General features: G+C 47.5%; 1 protein-coding gene across 4 annotated transcripts in view; it reads left to right on the top strand.

Moving 5' to 3' along the window:
- The window catches only part of FUBP3 (far upstream element binding protein 3), a 48711-nt gene that overhangs the window by 13786 nt on the left and 15579 nt on the right, over window positions 1-19346 (top strand). For 2 of the 4 annotated variants that reach the window (XM_079112485.1, XM_079112487.1), the window contains exons 3-8: window positions 9943-9976; window positions 12278-12327; window positions 12715-12786; window positions 13995-14052; window positions 16015-16177; window positions 17203-17301. In XM_079112485.1, coding sequence (XP_078968611.1) covers window positions 9943-9976; window positions 12278-12327; window positions 12715-12786; window positions 13995-14052; window positions 16015-16177; window positions 17203-17301 — 476 coding nt within the window. The remainder of the gene's footprint in view (window positions 1-9942; window positions 9977-12277; window positions 12328-12714; window positions 12787-13994; window positions 14053-16014; window positions 16178-17202; window positions 17302-19346) is intronic. The other 2 variants (XM_079112486.1, XM_079112488.1) reach the window with 1 other exon arrangement.

Raw genomic sequence — 19346 nt, forward strand, 5'->3', positions numbered from 1 at the left:
ACAGCACTCGTTTTGAGTGTAAAATTCTTGTCTATTTTTTTAAAAAAATGTTTAAGGTCATGCATGCAGATAATCTACCCCAAGGCCATTGGAACTAAGATAACCATTTAAACTGCTGCTTCAAAATGGTGCTCTGTGATCTTTTTGTACTTGACCAGTGTTGCTGTTTTCTTAGACCAAATGTGGCTGATTACATTATCTGCATTTTTTTCCTTAGCTAAGAGCTGTGATGCAAAGTAACCTTGCCTTTGCAGGGTGTTCATGCTTTGAACATCCAGTCATGTCCTACAGGGACATCAATGTCAAAATCAAAAAACTGAGCTGTCTGGCTCTGAGCACAGATCTCATTAATGGACACGGTCTCCATGGCCCAGTGTTTCCAGAAGTCAAGATCGATACATCTCACAACTCATCAGCCTTTCATGACAATTCACCTTGTTTTCAGCAGAGTTGAAGTGTTAAACCTTAGGCATGCAGTGAACAGGTAAGACAGCCTGTGTCCTTTGCATGAGGACCACCTAAATATTTGCAAATGAAACCTTTCTCCGGTGTTAGGCAGATGTCTTTCTCCCATCAGTCCTTTGCATGCCCATTTGAAAGAAATCAGTAAAACTGAATCTATCAATAAGGAGAACTGGGTAGCTGGCATATGTAGTTGACCAACAGCCAGAATCCCAGCCCATAAGACCAGAATCTCACTTGAAACCCAAGTTCATTATTATATCATGTGTTTTCACCTCTTATTTTGAAATATTTCACCTCTTATTTTTTTGCCTGTTTGTCTTTTGGAGAATAAATCCTCAGAAGGAGAAAATGAATGTGATTTTCGTTTTCTTCTCTGTATGTTAAGCCTTACGGTGGGAACGGTCCACTTTCCCACTGGATACGCTAGTGTGTATCCTGCCGGGTCTCTCATCATCTCTGGATGTCCTGTCTTCTGTAACAACAGACTGTATTTGAAGAACAAGACATTTTTCCCTCAGGCCTCTTACATTCTTCATCACAGTTGATAAAACTAATTCTCTTTGCTGTTGATCATTGTTAAATGCACAAGTTACATATTTCTCCAAGTTTGTCCCCATGTGTAGAACTTGGGTTTGCTGTTGAGCTCAGCAAGAAGCTTAAGAACCCTGAGTCTTTGGGACCTGCCTTGACTTGGTCTTGTCAGATGTCTCTTAATGGGAATAAAGTCACTGGGCCAGTGACTTTATATAAATAATAAAGTCACTTTCTGTCTCAAGTTAGGTATATGAACACACAGTCCCAATTGGGGGAAGTGACATTCTCCATTACCTGATAGCTGTCTCAGGCTTGTAGGTCTTATTGTCAGAATTTAGAAAAGCCCAGAGCCTGGATACAGAACCAGAAGCAGGAATTTCAGCAATAAAAATTTCCAAAGCCTTTGCAGGTTCTTGTTTGGTTTGGCTTGGGGTTTTGTGACAGAAGCTTACCAGCTTGCTTCTTTAGCAATGTGAACTTTCTAACTTAACTGTGAAACAAGGTTCTTTAACCTTTAGGAGGTTGAAGTTCGGTCACTTAAAACTTTTTGGAACTGTTATTCGCTTAAAAGCACTTTATGAAGGCTGGGAATGTAGCTCAGTTGCATGCACGAGGCCCTGGGTTCAATCCCCAGCACCACACACACACACACACACAAAAGCACTTTACTTTAGCTAGAAAGAGCCTTACTGTAGAGCTGGTTCAGGACATTCAAGATTTTCAGACATGAACTGGGAGATGAAGATTGTGAGGCAGTGCAACAGGGGAGGCTGGTTCTTGATATAGAAGTGGGCTTGGGCTGGTTGCATTCCACAGAGTTATGACCTTGAGTTGTCTGTGAGTTCGCTAGTTCCTGTTCCTGCTTGGGACCAAGCACGGAATTTGGAGCTCAGCTTTCAGGGCCTGTCCGGTGCGCTTCCTCAGCAGGAGCAGTCGTTCACTGCCCCCGGCTTCACATCAAGCCCTCCTAACCATAGCCTCGTCAGCCCTGACTCCTGCACTTCCTTACGGTCTTTGCAGTGTATGTTTGGGGCCCAACAATTCAGAAGTCCTCCTCTGGTCTCTGTGGCACCTCTCCCATGTAGTGCTTTCTTCATGCTGCAACTGGAGCCTCTTTGCAGCCACTCTGACCTATTCTGTGCCTCCTCTCGGATCAGTGCAGCTTCCAGCAGTCCCAGGTTCAAATCTTCCTGAGCTATGGCCTCCCTGCCTTTCTGGTTTCCTGTCCTTGTCCAGCACTCACCACAACAGCCTAGGCATCTCTTCTCTTTGCTGTTCCTGAAACTTATCCCCACTCCAGTTCTGGACCATCTCTTACTCCTCTTCTGGTTTCAGAATTGATGTGACGTAGCTGAGCATGGTGGCACACACCTGTAATCCCAGTGGCCTGAGAGGCCGAGGCAGGAGGATTTTCGAGTCCAAAGCCAGCCTCAGCAACTTACCTAGGGCCTAAGCAACTCAATGAGACCTTGTCTCTAAGTAAAATACAAAAACGGGCTGGGGATATGACTGAGTGGTTAAGCACCCCTGGGTTCAATCCGCAGTATCAAAAAACAGAACAAAACAAAAAATAAATAACTAATGTGATTTCCTCCTAGAAACTTGTCCTCATCCTCTTCTGACTTATTTGGTGCCTGGCTCTCATGCTGCCTGGCCAATTCATCTTCTCTTCTTCCCTTTCTTCCTTCCCTCCTTCCTCTTTGCTGTCTTCCTTTCTCACACATCCACTTCACCAGTGTATAATAAACCACATTCTGGGCTTGACCTCCAAACTGTTTTGTCCCCCTCTTTTGTTGTGCAAGCACCAGGGCCCACGATGCTCCTCTCCTGCCATTCAGCGTGAGCAGAGACTCTCTTCATTTCCTTCTGCACCTTGAAGAGTGAAAGAAGCAACTTTCCTACTTCACTTCACCCTTGTCATATGCTGTTTAGCATCTTTAATATTTTGTGAAAAATAAACTTCAAGTTTAAAAGGACACTGCGAGCTGAGTGATTTAGAAGTACAGATTTGGACTTAGTCACGCGTTGGTGAGTTTTCTGTCGCAGCAGTGGGAGTGGCTTTGTCCATACTGAGCAAGTGCCCTACCTTAACTACACCTCCAGCCCCTTTTATTTTATTTTGAGGCAGGGTCTCACTCTGTTACCCAAGTTGACCTTGAACTTGCGCTCCTCCTGCCCCAGCCCCTCACATCACTATGATTACAGGTGTGTGCTGCTGTGCCTGACTGGCAAGCTTTTTCTTAATGGACCAGGTTGTAAATTATTTTGGCTCTCAGGCCCTGTGTCCACCTCAGTTGTGCCATTGGAGCTCAGAAGCAGCCACCGACGATAGGTGAGCATGGCTGTGTTCCCGTAGCGTGTTATTTACAAAGCAGGCAGCTGCCCTCAGGCATTCTGCCAGCCCCTGATCTAACGTCAGTTCGTAGATGATGAACTCAAACACTTCCTTCAGTTAGGAAAGTGTACGTAGGCTACCCTCCCCCATTCTCCTCAGCCTCGAAGGGTCCACCGTGTGCCTGCCTGGCTGCCTGAGAAACCAGGCATTGCTCTTGTTTAACCCTGAGCTTTGACAGGGAGAAGTCCCTTGTCTTCTCCGTGGTCAAGGAGTACAATACCCCCATGTCCTGCCCTCTCCGTAATGGAGACACCAAAACCAGAACTTTGGGTTCTTGCCGCTGTGGGAGGGGGGCAGGCCTGCAGGTGGCTTTGAACTAGCCCACCTTCTCTACCAAAGGCTGTCTGATGAGTGTGGTATAGACCCACACTGTCTTTCTGTTGCTCATGTTTGGGGAGGTGAAGGAGGGGCTCCTGCGTATGCCGTCAGGTGGGTAGTTTATGGGAAGATAGGAACAGAAAGCTTGTGTGGTCCTTTACAAGTTTTTGTTTTGCCACTTGTGTCACAGGGCAAGGAGAAAGGGGAAAAGAGGAGCAAAGAGGAAACATGCTTTTAAGTGGCAGCCCGTGAGGCAAGCCGAGGACTGAGCCAGAGCAGGTGGGAGGGAGGCTGCTGCCTGTGGCCTACTCTGCCCGGAGCCCACAAGGGCCAGTATCCGCTTGGAAGACGGAAAAAGGGAGTGCAGTGATGCTGATCCGTTCCCTGGATGGAGGGGGATGGAGGATGCTGGAGGGGTGAAAGCCAGCCTGAGACGTTGCTGAGCCTTGGGGTGGGGGAGACCTGCCGTCGCCTTCACGCTGCTGCTTCGTGAGGACTTCTGGGGTTGGGTGGGTATGTGTGGGCTAATGGAGGAATTCTCTTCAGCTTCCTCCTTTCTTGAAATGGACCTCTGGGAATCGTGTCTGCACTGTGGAGGGCATGGCCTTCTCCTGGCCACACGTTTCTTGAATCCCCTTCCTTGGTATGGATGGTAAAATCCTCAGTCAAGGGACCAGACACGGACTCAGGGTGGGGTGTCCCCAGGTAACAGTTCAGTCTTGGTAGGGAACACTGAAGCAGAGTCTGATAGTTTCCAGGTAGCAACTCCTGACAGAGGCTCCAGGCCCTACCCTAACGCACCCCCGTTTCTCCCTCCCTTCCTCCATCTGTCCGAGTCAGGATTATAACTCAGAGTAGTTACATGGTAACTACTGATTATAACTCAGGTAGTCACATGGGTGCATATGTATGCGTGGGGTGGAAAAAGGAAGTAAGATTCTTTTTCCTGGGAGAGTGTGAACTGACTGGTTGGTTGACAGCTGGCTTAGCAAGCAAGGTGTAGTGGACATTTTCCACAAAAATAATATGGGCTAATTCTGCCGCAGGAGTGCCGTGAGGACAACTATTAACTGGAGTTCACAAACAGTACTGTTGCATGCCTCGCAACTACCAGCCTAGAGAAGAAACCATAGCTGTCAAATTAAAAGAGGTTTCCTGGTATTTCAAAGTTTTTCTGGGGAGCATGTTAGCCAAAATGTCTTTCTACCCTGGCTGAACATCAAAATCACTGCAGGTTTTTTTCTTTTCTTTCTTTTTTTTTGGTACCAGGGATGGAGTCAGGGGTGCTCTACCATCAAGCTACATTCCCAGTCCTTTCAATTTGTTTTGAGACAGGATCTTGCTAAGTTGCTAAGGCTGGCCTTGACCTGAAATCCTCCTGCCTCAGCCTTCCAAGTTGCTGGGATTACAAGTGTGTAATCCCAACGTGCAGAGCTACACCCTATACTCTAGGAGCTTTAAAAAATTCTTCTTGCTGGTACAGCCTGTCTAGAACAGCTTTGTAGTCCTTCAGAACTCAGCCTGTACTTATCATACAGCCCACAGTCGCACTCCTGGGCATCTACCCCCAAGAAATGCATACTTCATATTTGCCAAAAAAACCCGTCCACATATCCTTGCCACAGCTTTACTCATAACAGCCCCAGAGTGCACACACCCGGATGTCCTTGAGCAGGTGAAGGGTTAGACGGCTGGCCCACAGACCGTAGGGTGTGACCAAGCAGCCCAGGAACAGGCTTGGGGGTACAGGGGACCTGCAGCAACTTGACTTGAGTCTCCAGGGAGCTGTGCCATGTGCCACGGGCAGAAAGCCAGTCCCCGAAGACTACACATTGTTATTCTCTTGACATAACATTTTTGGAATGGACAGTAGATTAGTGGTTGCTAGGGGACTAGGGATTGAATGCTGGAGGAGGCCCTGGACGGGATGCGAGCAGGTCACAGCTGTTCCTGTTCTATAAGGAAACTCGAAGCTTGCACTCCAGTTGTATGTTCTGCAAAAGTAAGCAATTTTGATCACAGCCAAACACCTAATACGACAGAAAGGAGACGCAAACCTTGATCTCTGTCTCAAATAGTGTAAGACACTAGTGCTTGAAAATATGAATCCAAAGTCTGGTAGGTTGGGATGTAAATCCTAACTCTGCCAGTTGTTTGCTGGGTGATTTAGGGCAGGTTGCTTCATGTGTTTTGAGCCTCTGTTCCTCACTTGTAGGATAGAGCTAATAGTACTTATGTCATGAAATTTTTTATGAGGGTTATATCAAGATGTTTCCAAACTTTTAAAAATAACATTGTGAGACAGGAGAATCACAAGTTTAAGGCCAGCATGGGCAGCTTAGCGAAACTGTCTCTCAAAATTAAAATACAAATTTTTTTCAAGAAAAATAAAATACCATTCACGACAGTTAATTATTTTTCTATCAGAACTAAGTGCACACATTAAAACATAACTAAAATAAAAGGTTTATTAAATGCACATTCTTACTATGTGCAGTACATTGTTTTCTCTTTGAGTTTTTAGTAGAGCTCCTTGTGACCCCTCTGTTGATGTCATGACCACTGACTTAAAGGAAAATAAGACCTGGACCTAGTGCTATGAAAGTAACGTCACAGAATGACTCTGCTCTCAGCAGCCTCCATAGCTGCGCTGGGGGAGGGAGTGGACCCAAGGCACCCTCACTTTTTGGAAGCAGGGTCAGGTCTGATCATGCAGCTTTCTCCTTTCCCCACCATATGCTCAGCTTCTGAGGGCAGAGGTGGACCTTGCTTATTGTTTTATTCTCAGGACCCTAGCACAGTGTTCAGCCCCTGGAAGGCAGCATCAAAATCTGTACGGTAGAGGGTGGGGATGGGTGCAGCGTGGACATGGGCGCAGGCCCTGAGGGCTGGCTGAGTGCAGGCCTCTTGCTCTTCCTGGAAGTGCTGAGATGTGAACAACAAGCATGCCTCTGAGGAGGGCTCTTACAGGATGTGGGGGGCGTGCAGATGAGGCACCAGTGGTCTTTCCACTTGCAAACGCTTGTAGACTACTAGGAAGAGTGATGTTATTGATCGTTTTCTTGCACTTTTAAGAAAATAATTTGCAAAATTACGAACAGAGTACTTGCCACGGGCCTTTCAGCTGAACTCAGCAAGGCAGTGTTGGGTGACCCCGGCAGAGCTGCTGCTCAGGACACAGGAAGCCTTTGTGTCTCCCTACCTCTTGGCGTGTCCCTGCCTTAGCCGGGGCCTGGGAAAGTACTGGTCAGAGTCAAAAGGGATGGGGATCCAAGGAAGGGGCCCTGCAGAGGATGTTCTCCAGATCTGAAGAGGGATGCTCAATGTGTTTTTGTCAGTCACCGAGAGCTGTTGACATTCCCCTCCCGGCTGCGCCACTCACCTGCCCTTCTGCGCATGATGCCAGCCTTGTTGTCTGAGCTGTCGCGAGGAGTAATTGGTACTTCTGTTCTTGGGATTTTGGGGAGAGGAGAGCATCTATTAAAATTGATGCCTGTTATAAAGTTGGGTTTGTTGCCCAGTGATACTTTGTTAGTATTTCTTTTGGGGGAGAATGAAGCTTTGTTGGTTTGTTGTTTTTTTTCCCTCCTCACTAATAGGAAAGAATAGGGCCACCTTGCTGCAGTTTTTTTTTTTTTTTTTTTTAAAGATCATTATTGAAATTGGCAGAGTATTACTCTTCAGAAAGAATTTCTTATATTGTAGGATGCCTCTTTTCCATGAGAATTTCATTTTTCCATACGTAGCCCCAGCAGCTTCCTATTATGTCGTGTGCAGGGTAAATGAGAACTACCCCACTTGCGCGTGTGTGCTGGAATTGAGCTGAGGGGAACTTTGAAGCGAGATAAGGTGTTGTCAACCAGCATGCACCATTAACAGGAAATAGGACTGATTCTATTCAGCATTTTTCCTTCTTTACAGTAAAATGACTGTAGTTACCATTAAATTGAACTTGATAGGCATTCCATCTGTCTCCCTAGCAGACTAAGGAGAAGTCACCTGTCCCTGGAGCTGGACGTATCAGTTTGCTATATGAGTGCCTAGTGACCCTTCATCTCACTGCTGGTTTTCATTTGGGGCGCCAAATGGGAATGCTGCCTAAGGGAACCAAGTTTTAAGCATGTGCTTCAGCATCGGGCCACAGCATTTGCCTGCATGAGGGAGAGTGTCTGTCCTTCTCAAGGTCTGCCACCCAGAGAGCACTTACTCTGGGTTTGCATTTGGTTTTGTTTTGGATGGTGTGGCCCTCGCAGGCCATCTGACTGTGGGATGCTGGTGTGTGCAGTTTCACGCTCAGCCTCTGAACGCCCTGCTTGTCAGCAGAGCGGTTGGCTGTCAGAGATGCAGTGTGTGCAGGGCTCCTGTGACACATACTTTGCCAACAAAAAGGCATTTCCATTTCTGTGGCAAGCACAGAATTTGGAGTGGCCTTTAACAGAAGACTGAGCATTCTGAGCATCCTCGTGCCTCCTGAAGCCCTCGCGGCAGCAGTGCCCTGTACTGCGCTGTGGCTTTTCTTCTAGACACACGTCTGAGGAGCATCGTCCTTTTGATGTCTCCAACCCAGCAGCCCAGTGGCCCAGGAGCCGCTGTCTGGCCTCGTTGCCTGTTTGGAGAACAGGAACCTCTCTACCATGCCCCTATTTCAAGACAGTTAGTCCTTCTTCAGTGGATTCTTTACCCACTAGAAGAGAAATTCTGGTGGTAATTGGGGAAGCTGAACTTGAATCAAAAAGGAGCAGCTAAGCAAACCTGCAGGCACTCTGCCTTACCTCCTTCATGCATTCCTTTACTTCCCTCTGCCTTTGGTGATGGATAGTCCCCTTTCCAAGCTGGGGTCATCCACGTGAAGTGGGAGTCCTGAGCACTGCCAACCCAAAACAAGAGCGTTTGTGACTCGCAAACTGCGCAAAAAGAGAATCTAAGAGTCAATTAAAACATTTCCCTTATCCCTGAGACAAGCATGTTAATAGTATATAGTGTCGAAGTTTTGGCTGCAGACCATTTTCTTGCTGTTGATCAGAAGAAATATGGTATTTCTGATCAGTAGCTTCAGCAAACTCATTAACTGTCTTTACCTTTTGGAACATTGTTTCTCTCTGCTTTTTCTTCCAAAATGTCATCATCTGGTTTCTTTTCCTTTTGTCTCTTTATGACTAGCTACAATCTAGACAGAGAATGACAGGGTCACATTTGAACAGGAAGAAGAGCACTTGGAGTTCTGTGTAGATGTTAGACCTTTTTGCTCTTTGTCCTGGAGTTGACTTCATTGATCCTTTCCCACTTACCTCTTATCTATCCTTGTAATGACTTTCCCCAAAGACATATTTTTGAATGCTCTTTTTAGCATCTTGGAAGATACATTCCGTTCTTTGTAATATGTTTGGGTCTTAGACTTTTTCATTGTCTGCTGGATATGTTTTCTAAGCTTCATTTTTCAGGAGAGAAATGCCACAGAATCATTTTTGCTGATGGTTGGTGAAGGAGACACTCATCAATAGCTGAAAGAGGAGAAACTGGAACACAAAGCGTAGCTAAAGTGGTTTTGTGGGAATGTGATTACAAAGTCGGTTTTAATAATAAGAGGCTGTTTGGCACTGTTGTCTCTGTGAAATGGGCTTGAGAGGCGGCTGTGTGTTCTTGGTGTCTACTGCGTGTGCTTGGAGGGCCATGGTGGGCCAAGGAAGTGGCCTGGGAGGGAGGAGGCCTGATCCCCTTGGAGCTGCTTGTGCCCTCTTGGGAGGGTGGGGGCCTGAGGGCTGTCCCCTCCCTGTGGCTGCCAGGAACATATGTGCCTGTTCTTAGCGACTGCAGCTGCCTGGAGCAGTCCTTAACAATGCTTCCAGGAGGGTAAATCTTCTCATTTGTTTTTAAAAGAGAGAAGGAGCCGCTCTGTCTTTACATTGAGTTTGGATCCAGAGCTGGAGGGAGGTAGGAAGTTAGAGGGATTTAGGCAAGCAGGATTTTCTCCCAGGCCTCTCAGCATGTGGACACACAGATCAATTTCTTATCCTGCGTTCAGCTGGACACTGGGTTAGAGACTGTTGATCAAGACGTCCCCTCCTGTTTCATATCATATAACGCATTCATTTCAGCCACTGAGCCTAAATTACTGTTTGCTTTCTTTCTGCCTTCCTTCCCCCCCGAAATGGTAAGAACTCGTACAAGGATGAAGTTAGTTTATCCGTGCTAATGCTTTGATTTTTCTTTTCTTTTTCTCTTTGCCACAGTAGGTAACCAGTTAGGGGCCTTGGTACATCAAAGGTAAGCAGTGGGTTATGTTTTATTATTTATTGATCATTTCTAATTGTTTATTGATCCACCATCTGTACTAGAGTGTTAGAAAGTCAGAGGTTGGGAGAGCAGAGAAACCGTGGGCTAGATTTCTTTAAAACTCAAGGTTTTTGCCAGCCTTTTCAGAGATAGTGTAAGCCCAGGGGATGGTCTGGCACAAGATACTAAAAAGCACTGTGTTGTACATAACCCTAAAGGCTTTCAGCAAGTTGGAGCTGCTCTTTTCTTCTGACACGTTTAATTTAAAAAGAAAGAATGCAAAATTGTCCTGCCTGGTTTTATGGCTTTCCCAATGTTTCATGAGTCCTTAGCTGTTTCACTGGAGGAGAGTATGGGGTCTTGGCCCATTGGAGGTGCTGTTGGTGCTCAGGGAACGCATGGCTGTGGAGGCTGGAAACCAGGGTTCCATCCCCACCGTGGGGACAGGGAGTTGCCAGAAAACCTCAGCCAGGTGCCTGGTGAGTTCTCTGCCTGTTTCCCCTCAGCCTGCCTTCTGTTAGTGTTGAGGATTTAGGAAGCTATAAAGACCTTTAGGCCAGTAGTCAGAGGATATTCGTGGTTACAGTGTCATCCGTAAGAAGGGAAGAAGGACGCAGGACGCTCACCCTTTGTCTTTGGTGACAGATCATACTGTGACCTGGATCCCTTGACCTTCACTGCGTAGATAGGTTTTGCCTTCCATGTTCTGCATGAATGTTGGGGAGTTTCTAGAAATCATCAGGTACTAGTTAATCAAGATATCTATCCTGGGTTTTCTTGTTGATTCTTTAGTTTGCTTTGTTTTCTTAATGAAAATAATTTAAATGAAGTATTGGAGTATGGAACATTGGCTGTCCTAAGCCATACTTAGGATGTTTCTTTCCAAAATGTCTGTGCCAAAGGTAGTCAGAGTTCAGCCTTGCATTTTGAAAAGAATTTTTCTTCCAGGAAGCCCAAAGCAGCTCATCTTGGTACATTTCTTCCCAGAAAGAGTCTGCTGATGTTGCTTCTGCCCGAGCTCTGTGACATTTCGTGTTGTATGTTGAAGGCCCTCTAGTCAGGTCCCACGTAACATTTTCCGAGAGTAGACAGCTCGTGCTACATGCCATAGGAGCAGGAGCCTCTCAGTCACACACACAGGAGCGCTGTCGTCCCTGGAACAATCAGGATGTGCCTCCTGACAGGGACCCAGGGTCTGCTGCAAGATGTCAGGCCTGCGAGGGTTGGCATCGGCATCCACGGCGCTCCTGGCCAGGAAGCGGGGGCTGCCTGATGTGGGGTGAACACACACATCCCAAGGGAGAAGGCAAGTCTGTCCTCGCAGCTGAGCCCGAGGACAGAAGCTCCTGGAGGAGTCGTGGCTGCATCCCTGTGAGCGCTGTTGATGCTCTTGCCTCTCTTCTAAGCACTGCACTTGCCTAAAACATACACTTTATTCAGTCCTTTCCATCATGGGGACAAATCCACCTGGGTGAAAGAAGTTTAGAAATGCTTGCTTTTTAAAAACTACTTCCATTTAGCTTCTTCCCAAGGCAGATGTTTAGATTTAATTGCTTTCTGGGGTGTTGGGCAAATTGGATATTGTCCATGATCCCTCTATGGCATATTCAAAGTTTTGTTTGAAAGAAGCAGTGCAGGAGGTTATGTATGTGTGTGTGTGTTTTTGTTTTGTTTTGTTTTTTGTGTGTTGTTCTTTGAGGGGGGAGGTTCGGACATAATGGATGAGATAGCATTTAACAGAAGTACCTTGTGGAGTAAGTGAGGTGATCATTCTGTCCTGGTCAACACTGGTTAGGCCTGTGCTAGATACTGGTTCCATTTGGGGCATTTCACCTTTAAAAACAGATAAATTGAAGAAAGGCCAGAAAGCAATAAAAAGGTTGGGAAATTAGGAATGTCAAAGAAAAGTTGAATGTCTCTCATCTAGAGAGAACAGTGTAATGGAAGTCTGCACATCTCCCCGAGCCCACAGGATCTTTAAGGAAAGATTGCTGATGCATGCTAAGAGAGGACCTGGTGAGGTGGAAGTTAAGCAACTGTATACCGAAAAGGCAGGTACTAGAGAAGCCATGCAGCCCAGAGGTTTCTTCCTCTGACACAAGAAGATGAAGGCGCAGGTGTTTTAAACAGCCATACCAAAGTTCATTGAGGACTCCATAGATGCTTGTGATTTGTTAGCTAAAGTGGCACAATTTTAAGCCTTGCATATTGCCAATATAGGAAGCTGGGTAGTTTAGAATGGCAGCAGAATTCTGTATTCTGTATTTTTTCCAAAATATTCTTTGTTTTTAGGGCAGTAATAACAGAAGAATTCAAAGTGCCTGATAAAATGGTTGGATTTAGTAAGTATCCACATTATCCACTTTTTCCCTAATTCCTATCTTTTTTTTCCTTTGTGTGTCACCTGTAGTAGAATGCTTCTCACGCATGTTCCCCGCATCTCTGAGGTACTGCATGTCTCTTTCCAGTCCAAGGGAAAGACCAGAGCTTAGGGTCATAGACTCCCTTACCCTCTGCTTCAGCTTCAATACCCTGTATTTGTCTGCTGTATTTCACATGTGGTTTTGTTTGGTGTAATGCTCAGAGAGTTGAGGTGGGCTCATAGGGGCCAGCTTGATTTGTAGTGAGTTGCGAGCCAAGTGTAACTGTTGGTTGAATTAATTATGTCATTCGTGCATGGTTAAACATGGAATGAGAGACACATTCTGACTCTGTTCAATCCGTTTCAGTTATCGGCAGGGGAGGTGAGCAGATTTCACGGATTCAAGCAGAATCTGGTTGCAAAATTCAGATTGCTTCAGGTAAGGGCTTCTCATTCACAGATCTCAGTTTGATAGAAATAAGTATTTTGCAAAATTTTCCAGAGTTGGTACCTTTGCTTGTTGCTTAGAAGTTTGGGGGCTTTGGTAAGTATATGTGATTGCTGTCTTCTTGCACCTCTGGAGTTGAACTCCTACATAAGCACCAAAGCAAAAGCCAGTCCAGAGACAAGGCTTCAATCTGGCTTCTGAGGGGGGCCCTCCACAGCTCTGTGGCCAGACATGGCTCCTTCCCACCACCTGCCATCTTAAGACCTATGTTTTCTGCACCAGAATGTTATGCCATACATAGTGGGGACTGCGTACTGGCACCCCTGGATGAGCCATACTTCCCATTGTGGAAGGAGGACCCCTGGGGGTTCTGGTCGACTTAGCATGTGTCACACATGTTTCAGGACCTTTCCTATCCCTAGCAGGGTCAGTTCTGACCGTGCAATATGGAGAGAGGTGGATTTTGAAGAATAGTTTTTATTTTAGCATCTTGTATGAGTTTGACCTCTTTCCATTGGGGAGGAAGGAGTCTGGAGGACATTCAACTAGAAAAACATTTTAAAGAGGTATCTTTACAGTGTCTTGAAAGCATTAATTGCTGAGAACTATTTCTCTTTCAAGTTTTTGAGGAAGGATTTTAAGAAGTACTTTTTTAGGAACAAACCGAAGTATCACATGTGTAGCTGGAAAGTAAGATTTTCCTGTCTTGTCAAATTGGCCCAGGACCAGTTCCACATAGTTGTCACTGATCTCTTGGGATATTCATGCAATAACTGGTAGTAATCATATGTGCTTATCATTAAGTTCTTTACCAAAGTATCGCAGAGCTGTTTGTGATCATGTGACCGTTGAACTGTTCTACAAATGGAGAAACTGAGGAATGGCATGCTGAAGTGACTTGAGTGATCACTAGCTTGTGGGCGGGTAGAGTGAAGCTGAGGCTGGTGGCTCATGCCAGTCCATACACCTTTGTATTCTGCCACCTCCCTGTGGGGCTTGTTTCCATTTTGAGAACCTAGGGTGCAGCTGCCAGCTTCATATTCTGTCCCCAAGCAGAGAATACTGTTCTTTTGGGGAGACTGGGCTTCTGTGGAGCTGGTGTAGGACCCAGCACCAGAGAGACAGTCTGCACACAGAGGCAAAGGCACACAGTCGCTGATGCCCACCAACACACCTCATCTTCTTGGTTCTTCTTATAGAGAGTTCTGGGATTCCAGAGAGGCCCTGTGTACTTACCGGAACCCCAGAAAGTATTGAGTAAGTTTATTTTATTTACTTTTCCTTTCATTCTTCTTCCTCCTTCCCCAAATGGGGAAAAATGGAAGGGCAAAACGGTCACTAAACACTGTCGGTCTGGGCTACAGTCTGGACACACAGCACATGCTCCAACAAGACAAAGATCTGGGAGGTCGCCACACCTTGGGAGCTTTTCTGTTACCAAATACACAAGGTACCGCCTCTTCCCAACCCTGCAGAGTGCCTCACGGCCACCATAACATCTCTTTCATAAGCCAGGGTTCAGGAGTGGATATGTTCCCCACCTGAACGAGCTAATCAACTACTTCTTCTCAAGAGTTAACATCTCCTTTACCTGGGCAGTTCTGGAGGAGAGGGCCTATCAGGTTGTGAGCCACATAGAATTCTGGCACCAGGTCTTTTGCCTGATCTGACCCTTCACCCCCTAATATTTGTGAACCAGTCTTCTTTCTTTGTGGCCTTTGCTCCACTCAGAGAGCCGTCTGAACCAGCCAGAGGGTGTCGTGACTGCTGGGGCCCTTGCGGCAGCCCTGAGACTGGCATGGCCTTCCTCTCCTGGTTCAGAGCCTGGTACCAGTTAGATGTGGGCCTTATAAACCCAGGAACCTCCTAGGAAGAGGGGATATGCTGACTCTAGTCATCTCACTTTCCTTTTTCAATCTACTGAGTAGCGTTGCATATGGGCACAGGGTGCTAAGATTATGTCTGGCTCAGTAGGTAGAATTGTTTTATTGTTTCCATTTCTTAGGGAGTCTAGATGAGTTTAAATTCTCTTTTTCTGCTGTAACATTGCAAGTGGTGAACCAGAATAAATATCCCTGGCAGGTGTGCATTATAGGGCAAGCTGGATGGTTTTGCTAGAGTCAAGACATTTTTCTTCCAGCACAGGTTAATCTAGTACACTAGCAAAATATTAAAAAGCTGCTGTAACTGAGAAGATACAGGAAGCTGATTCTATAGACAAAGGCTCAAGACTATAAAAAGCAACGCCTGTTTCCTACCTCTCTCTCCTTCCTTCCAACTCTCTAACCATTCCTGCTTTGTGTCTGCCCAAGGAGTTGAGTCAGTGGGGTTATAGTTAGGGGAGGAAGCACTCTTGCCTTGAATCTAGCCTGTTTGATGGCTGACTACTCCTCTGCTGAGGAACCAAAACATAGATAGTGTTTTACCATTTAAAGAATGAATTCTGCAAATACAGCTAGGGAAGATTCTGGTGCAGAAAAGGAAAGAAATTGGCCCAACAGGTGACATTAGCAGGCTGGGTCGCACTGTGGCCACATTGCACTGTCCCTCCCCCACGATCCATGGGCCAACACAAGGAGCTGGCACGGGGAGCACAGGGTCCTGTCGGGGCTGCAGAGCAGGCGCCCACGAGTGCAGAGCTGTAGTGTGGGATGTTGCCTCCCCTCCTCCCATCTCTTAAAACCAGACTAGTGATCCGCAGCCTAGGGTTAAAGGTCTTAGAGCAGTGTTGTTAGCTGTGGAGAAGAAATGTGGAGTCTGGAAATACAAACTGTGACTACTAACCCTTGCTTTCTTTCTTCCCACCTTTCTCATTATTCTCTCTTCCTGCGCTGACTTAACAACTGTGTGCTGAGTGCCTACTCTGTGAAAGGGTTATGGTAGAGTGGGGAAGAGCGAGGTGCAGAGGGTTAAGAGGTGATCCCTGCCAGGGCAGCAGCCATCTGGAGACGTGAGCCGGTGCAGAGGCACGCCCGCAGGGGCTGTCTGGTGGTAGCCTGCTCCACGCTGCGTGTCAGAACAGTGGTGTCCTGTGTGTCACTTTTGAATTCCAGCCTGGTGGCGCAGCGATGGCAGAGCCCTCCAGGTTGTGGGGCAGGCGCTGGAGCTGGATGGAGGGCCGCCTTGGCTCCTCACACTTTGCTGGTGCTGTTTCCCTCCCTGCGCACCTGGAGCGGTCCTTTAATGCCGGTTCTCTTGTGGTTCTTCTCCCTCCCAAAGACAAGCCAAACGACTGCTGGGGCAGATTGTGGACCGCTGTCGCAATGGACCTGGCTTTCACAACGACATCGACGGCAACAGCACAGTCCAAGAGATCCTTATTCCCGCATCTAAAGTGGGTCTGGTCATCGGCAAAGGAGGGGAAACAATCAAGCAGTTGCAGGTATGTGAGCCCCAGGTGTCCCGGCCCAGCTGTGCGCTGTGCTGCCCTGCCCTCCTGAGGGCTGTGTCCTCCCTGGGCTGTGCGGTCATGAGTCACTTCCCTGGCAGGGCTGGCTTTGAACGCCACAGTGCTGAGGGCTGCCTTCCTGAGCTCCGCAGGCACGAGCTGAATGTGTGCTGCAACCGGGCCCTGATGCCAATTATTGGGGCAGCGAACCTGGCAGAAGAACTTTTGGAACTTTGAGCACCTTGGGCAGTAGTCAGGCTCTGTCAGCATCACTCTTGCATCAAACCACAGCCTCTCAGCCGAAGACAGTGTCTGGGGTCAGGGCACCACCTAGCCGCCCCCTCAGTAGTCCTGTGCTCTAAAACATGTTTGCTCCGGGGCCTTGTCTGCGGGGAGGGGAAGTGCTGGCCTTCCTGTGGTCATGAAGTCCAGGTAGCTCCCGTTCTTCTGTTCTTATCGAGGAGTCTGTTACCAAATGGGTGCCCTGAACAAGGGCTGCTATTTCTCCAGAACCTCTCTTCTGCAATACCTGGGGCCAAACACATTCCAGAAGCAAGATGGGGGCTATAGCTTCAATCACACGGATATTGTCGCAGATAAACATAAGAGTAGCCACACTCACTGAGAGAAGGACTGGAAGTATACTTGCTTAAGTTCAGTTTTCAACACTACCACATCAGTTATGAATGAAGTTTTATTTAAGAACCAGGGCATTTGCTGTGGTGGGTCAGGGTCAGGGTTAGGTGTGGCTTGCCTGTGTGCTCCCATGACCCAAGTCTTTGGTGGCAGAAGGCATGAAGGCATCCCCTTGTGGCAAGGAGTGCTCTTGGTGTTGTCTAACTTGGCCTGTTGGTCCACATTCTCAGGAGAGAGCTCTGCCAGCCCTTCAGAAGGTAGCGCCTCACGGAAGGTGGGACATGGGCTTGTTGTGGATGTAGCCTGGCCCAGTCCTGCTTCTTGTGGCAGCCAGTGTTCTTTTCAAGACAATGAGGGCTGTGCTGGTGTGTGTTCCATCACAGGAACGGACAGGTGTAAAAATGGTCATGATCCAGGACGGCCCATTGCCCACGGGAGCAGACAAGCCCCTGCGTATCACTGGAGACCCGTTCAAAGTACAGGTAGGAAAGGGACCACGATTTGGGGCAAGGAGGCCTAGGAGGGGGCTGTGACTTGTGGTGGCCTAGAGCTTTTTATTCTGCTAATAATTATAAAGCAGCTGTGCCTCCCTTTATTGGGGCGAAGGATTTTCTGAGCAAGCTTGCCGACAAGTCCAAGGTTGTCAGCACTACCCAGAACTGGAGCCACTGGCTTCATGTAGTTTTTTAAATGCGTTCAGATATTTGAAAGAAAAACAAAGTCATTTCTATTGGCCATATTTCAAGTATTGAGTGGCAGTGTGAGGCTGGGACAGAGCCCCCACATGGCGCATTTCCCTCAGTGCCCTCAGTGTGGAAGCAGCGACCTGCACCCAGGGGTGCAGTTCTAGCCTGCTAGCCTTTGGTTGGCTCACTTGCAGGCTTTCTTTGGCCTTTGTTTGCTTGTCCTCTCTCACAGTCTGTTTTGGCCCCTCAGCTGTGGGGGAAGACGAGCACACATGTGCCCTCACTAAGGCATCCTGTCCCTGAGCTCCTGGGAAGGCAGCTCTGCCGACCGAGGTCTTCCATCGCGCGCGGGCTGTGGGCTGTGCGCAGGCTGCGTCCGTCTCGATGAGACAGGACCGCTCCTGCCTTCACTGCACTCCATCAGCTGCAGGTGAGACCTCGCAGCCAGGCCACCCACCACCTACGCACCTCTGCAGCAGTGTTGGGATTTTGTCTCCAGTCCCTCTTGCAGTGTTTCTCCATGACCCTGGTTCACCTAAGCTGGCTGCGGCCTACTTAGGTGGGGGACCAGGGATGACGTGGCCTCAGCCACTGGTGCAGCCGGGGCCTTCCTCCCCCGAGAGCTTCTGGCCTTCTTTAAATATAAATGGAACTCTTTAAAATTCAGTTTGCATCCAGTCCTTGCTTGTCCAGTGCAGTCACGGGGGCTGGTACAGGCTGTGGAGGGCCCGTGCCTCCAGCCTGCCCACCGCCTGCCACTGTCCCTTTGCCAGCACAGCCCTGGATGGTGTCTTGCAGGAAAAAGGCCCTGCAAGAGTATTTTGTTGCTGCTCCATCAGTTTGCAGGAAAATAATTATAACTTAAGGGTTTCAGTATTTTTGAAATTTTTGAACTATGTGAGACCTTTCTTTTTTTTCTCTTTAATTTGGGACAACTGGTCTGCTATATTCAGGTTAAATTGTTGTCTCTCCCCAAGTTTGTATTAGGAAATCTTCGAACATATCGATAAGTAGAAAAGCTACTGTGCCCCTAGCTTAGCAGCATTTTGCAGATCACGTGGGTTTGGTTTGCTTTGGTTTTGTTTTGTTTTGTTTTCCTTCAGCATTTGTAAGTAAGATGACAGATGTTATAACTCTCCACCCCTAAGTTCTTCAGCATGTGCCACCTAAGAATAACCAAGCCTAAGAAAACTAACAGTAGTCCCCTGGCTTCCTCTCCTATCCACTCCATATTCATATTCCCCAAATATCCCAAAAGTCTGCCAGGAGTCAGTCTTGGCCCGCATTAGTTTGTGTACTAGACACCACAGGTCCTTAGCGTAGCTTCTTCCAGGCTGGCGAACGTGGAAGGATAGGTTTAGTCCTAAATACATTGTTTTGGGAAATGGTAGTGGAATCTGCCTTAAATGCAGTCAGATCCATGAGATAATCTTGCCAGTAATTCAGTAATTGGAATACTTTAGCTAAGAAATAAGAATTCCAATGCCAGGGCTGCTTCTGCCCGCTCGCCTGCCTGTTCCGACCCCTGCAGGGCTGCCTCTGCCAGGGAAGCCCTCTGGACCCGCTGTCAAGGGGCTGCCCTCAGTGCAGCTCAGCCAGCCTGCCTTCCGGAGAGGAACAGCAGAGACGCCTGGGCGCCACAGGAAGTCATTTCTGACCTTACAGATGTGCTGACCAGCTGTGGCTTAAAAGAAGGGCCTGGGGGTGCTGGGCTGGGCTCAGTGGCAGAGCTTGCCTAGCATGTGTGAGGCACTGGGTTCGATTCTCAGCACCACATAGAAATAAATAAAATAAAAGATCCATCGACAACTAAAAAAATACCTTTTTTCAAAGAGGGAACT

The sequence above is a fragment of the Sciurus vulgaris genome, assembly GCF_902686455.1.
Source record: "Sciurus vulgaris genome assembly, chromosome: 15".
NCBI classification, from domain to species: domain Eukaryota; kingdom Metazoa; phylum Chordata; class Mammalia; order Rodentia; family Sciuridae; genus Sciurus; species Sciurus vulgaris.